Source organism: Quercus robur, chromosome 7 (assembly GCF_932294415.1).
Source record: "Quercus robur chromosome 7, dhQueRobu3.1, whole genome shotgun sequence".
In the NCBI taxonomy this organism is placed as follows: domain Eukaryota; kingdom Viridiplantae; phylum Streptophyta; class Magnoliopsida; order Fagales; family Fagaceae; genus Quercus; species Quercus robur.
Window position 1 is genome coordinate 24,373,739 of NC_065540.1, and position 3,706 is coordinate 24,377,444.

The 3,706-nt window shown below is 33.8% G+C and overlaps 1 protein-coding gene across 1 annotated transcript; it reads left to right on the plus strand.

The window, feature by feature from the left end:
* Positions 1-280: 280 nt before the first annotated feature.
* LOC126691200 (uncharacterized) lies at positions 281-2,326 on the plus strand. Its single transcript, XM_050386260.1, has 4 exons — positions 281-550; positions 670-783; positions 1,520-1,619; positions 2,100-2,326. The coding sequence occupies exons 1-4, from the start codon at positions 281-283 to the stop codon at positions 2,324-2,326; spliced, it is 711 nt and encodes a 236-aa protein (XP_050242217.1).
* Positions 2,327-3,706: the final 1,380 nt, after the last annotated feature.

Below are 3,706 nucleotides of genomic sequence, written 5' to 3' on the forward strand. Positions count from 1 at the left end.
TTTTTTCCAAGGCCTCGATGCAGGCAAGTACAATATTTATTCTTGTGAACTTCTTTTTTATTTTTTGAGTTAATGGACTGATTGTAAATTCCTCTTTTTTTTTTTTTTTCTATATATGTGAATTTTGTACATTTTTTCAGGGTGTTTTTCCACTTCACTTATTATAATGAGTGAAGACATGAAATTGAAATCAAACTCTAGCACTACCCACTCAAAAAACTCTAGCACTGAAATTCTAATACAGGGATCTGCCCCATCTGCCGCCATCATTGGAACGCTAATGGCGACCTTCGGATTCGATCATGTTGGCCCAAAAAGAGGCCTGATTAGTTCGAGTGCATTGTTTTGTGTGGGTTTCATTTTTCACGCGTGTGCTGGAAACATTCCAATTTTACTTGTTGGTCGGGTTTTGACTGGATTGGGTTTTGGAGCCTCAACTTTTTACACAATCATTTACATCAACGATATCGGGCCCAATAGTATAAGAGGCTCTTTATTGACAGCCTTTGGAGCGATGATGAACCTGGGTACATTTATCGCAGGTCTCAATGTACGTCTTTATAATTTAATGTTGTTGTGGTTGTTTTATAGTATTAGATTAGATAAGATTTTAATTTATATCACAATGTGTTGTCGATTTTAAAAGGTTTATATTATTCCTTAATTTAGGACAATGATTCTTGGAGGAGATTGGTTTTTGGTTTTGGCGCGGCTTTAGCACTTGCTCAAACTTTATCTATGATGCTGCTTAAGGAATCACCAAGGTATTTGTGGTACTCTAAGGTAAGCATTTGTATGGTAGTTTTGTTTTAACATGAATGTGGATGATCTTATCCAAAAAAAAAAAAAAGTGGATAATTGTATAATGTTTTCTAAAAAATTATTCATTTAAAAAAATATTTTTTATAAAACTACTTCATTTTTTCTTATATTTGGTAGCAACCATAAATGAGTAGAAATCAATCTCATAACTTCATGTATTTAGTAAACCAATTTCTAAAAATAAATCATACTTTTTATGTTGACAAAATATAATTTTTCTTTAATTTTTTTTATGCTACTTAACACGGAAAAACACAAAAAACTATCTTTACATAATGTTTTTTATTGAAAAAAATTGAGATAATTTGATGTAAGATATTTTAAAAAGTGAATATAGATATGTTTGAAATGCTCTAATGTAATAGTTATTCCTTAGTGCATATAATAATTTGTTTGGATAAAATTTAATAATTTACATCTATTATAATTTAGAAATACATATTTTTATATTTCAAACAAATAAAAAAAAAACTTTAAATAACAAGGTAATTTCCTTTTTAAAGATAAAAAAAAAAATTCTAAATTTTATCAATCCTCTTTTTTTAATTTGAGAGTAAAATTTGTTATTTGATATTTATAACTTTAATTATAAATAAATTTATTATTTATTAATGTCGGTTGACATGAAATTAGCCCTAGTTAACGAGGGTATTTTATACCTAACAAAAAGTTCAGTTACCCTTCATTTGCTGTGCAGGGGAATTTGGAGAAGGCTGAAGAAAATCTTCGATCAATTCTTAGCGAAGAAGAAGTAGTAGTGGTAGTTGAACAAATGAAAAAGTATCATGCTCAGAAATGTAAGAGAAGAGGTTGTTTAAAAGACTTGGTTTTTATCAGAGGTTGCATCTGTTGCGTCGTTTGCTTCCTTGCGAGCAAGGTATCCGGGTTTGACTCCGTGATATATATCTTTCCAAATTTCCTTCAGAAAGCGCATTTGGGAGCTCAAGTCACTTTAATGGCGGTAAACCTAATTCCAGGTATCATCAATGGTGTCACTTTCTTAGCGGGTTTTTTAATTGTTGATCGAGTGGGAAGAAGAAAGGTCATGCTCTGCTGCCTAATCATCATTCTAGTGTGTAATTGCATTCTCTGGTACATTTGTCATTCATCGGCTCCCAACTTGATAGGGCTTATAACTACACTCGTTTTCATGGCGGTGTATGCCCCATCCGTGGGAAATTTCCCGTGGATAGTAGTAGGAGAAGTATATACTCCAAGGAGAAGACAATTTGGAATGGGATTTTCCCTTTCAATCTATTGGACACTGACATTGGCAGCTGGATTGAATTTTCTGAACCTTAAGGAAGCCCTGCGATCAGGTGGCTTTGATGGAGTAAATTCTGTGGGTACTCTAGTTGCTCTGCTATTAGTTCACCTTCTTTTGCCCGACACAAGAGATACTACTCTGGAACTTGTCGAGGATGCATTCAAGAACTTTACTCCGTGGCCCTTCAAGAAGAAACCTCCAAGTAATGAACCGAAACCTCCAAATGATGCGACCTAAAAACAAAATATGCTTTATATTGTATTTTATTTTTGAAAATTGCACTTGTGTGCTTTATATTGTATTTAATTTTGTGTGGCTGCTACCAAGTACCTAAATATGATGATATGTAATTTGTGTGTTTTTTATTCTTATGAAAGGTTTGAATGATTGATAGCACCCATTTTGTGCTTTCTTAGATATTTTATGCCTGTTTTGGAGGCAAAATCTGTTGGAAGTTGTGGATATCTGCTTAAGGCATTTCCTTGTTCTGATTGTGTTTGAACTAAATAACTAGACTTGTACTATACTGTTGTGTTTGTCAGTTTTCCATAAATTCATGACATAGTTCGTCTAATGGTGACTTCAATGCAATCTACTTCCTATGATCTGACCTAGTCATCTCATCAAGTGCCCCTTAAATTAGAAGAAATTGAACTCTCCTTTTTTTGTTCAAAGTAATTTTTGACAGAAAACCATAGTATAGGTCACAACTCCATTCTTGAAATTTATTGCTGAGTTGGTTCTGAATAAATCTGAGAGATTGGCTTTTGATTCATCATCTTATAATGACATACTGATGTTTCGAGAAGTCAGCAAACTGATCGTACCCCATGGATCAGGGATTTTTCCCCTTTGCAATGCAGCGGATATGTACACTTTCAAATACAAGGGAATATGGATTTGCTATATACTTGCATGCCCAGCTTGAACTGGTTTCCTGACAAACCAAAGTTGTTATCATCTCTTATTTCTTTGTCATATGAGGTTTTTTAACAAGATTTTAAAAATAATTGGAGGCCTTATATATTATGATGATAGATCTCTTGCTGATGCTCTAGATGTTGCTCTCTGAATGATATTGTCTTTTCCTTTGGCTGATGTATTGAAATTTTGAAAGGTATAAACTTTAGCTTTGAGTTATTTTGTTCCTTTAAGATTTCATTAATGTGTTGGTGAGGGAACTATTCCTACTGGTCACTTCCATTCAATGTGATCTCCCTGCATCCCTGAGGTATTTCATTTTCATCTTTCTTAATTACAAATTCATACTAAGCACCGACCTGCACACAAGGCCCTGAACAAGGGAAATTTTGAATGGAAGAAGGTTAACCCATTCCAATATTTTGTTGATAGGATAGACGCTATGGAAACCCATAAAATAGGAGGATTATACTGACCAGAAAATAGTTAGGGATGGAAAGAAAAGATGCCCAATTGAATTCTAAGTGCTCAAGATTTTCTGGGGAAGATCATGGGTTTTGGGAAGGGGCATGATAAGGAGTAATGATGCAGAGAATGAAGTAGCTCAATGAGAATGGTAGGCAGTTCTGAAAGACTTTATTAGTAGAGGTTTCAGTCATAAGGCACTCCAAGAGATGGAATAATGATTCCGTGGAC

Bases quoted from the DNA above. Each gene is read 5' to 3' on its own strand.
- LOC126691200 (XM_050386260.1), top strand. From the start codon at position 281: ATGGCGACCTTCGGATTCGATCATGTTGGCCCAAAAAGAGGCCTGATT. The intron at 784-1,519 runs GTAAGCATTTGT...TTTGCTGTGCAG, and splicing joins GGTATTTGTGGTACTCTAAG to GGGAATTTGGAGAAGGCTGA. The intron at 1,620-2,099 runs GTAAGAGAAGAG...TGACATTGGCAG, and splicing joins AAAGTATCATGCTCAGAAAT to CTGGATTGAATTTTCTGAAC.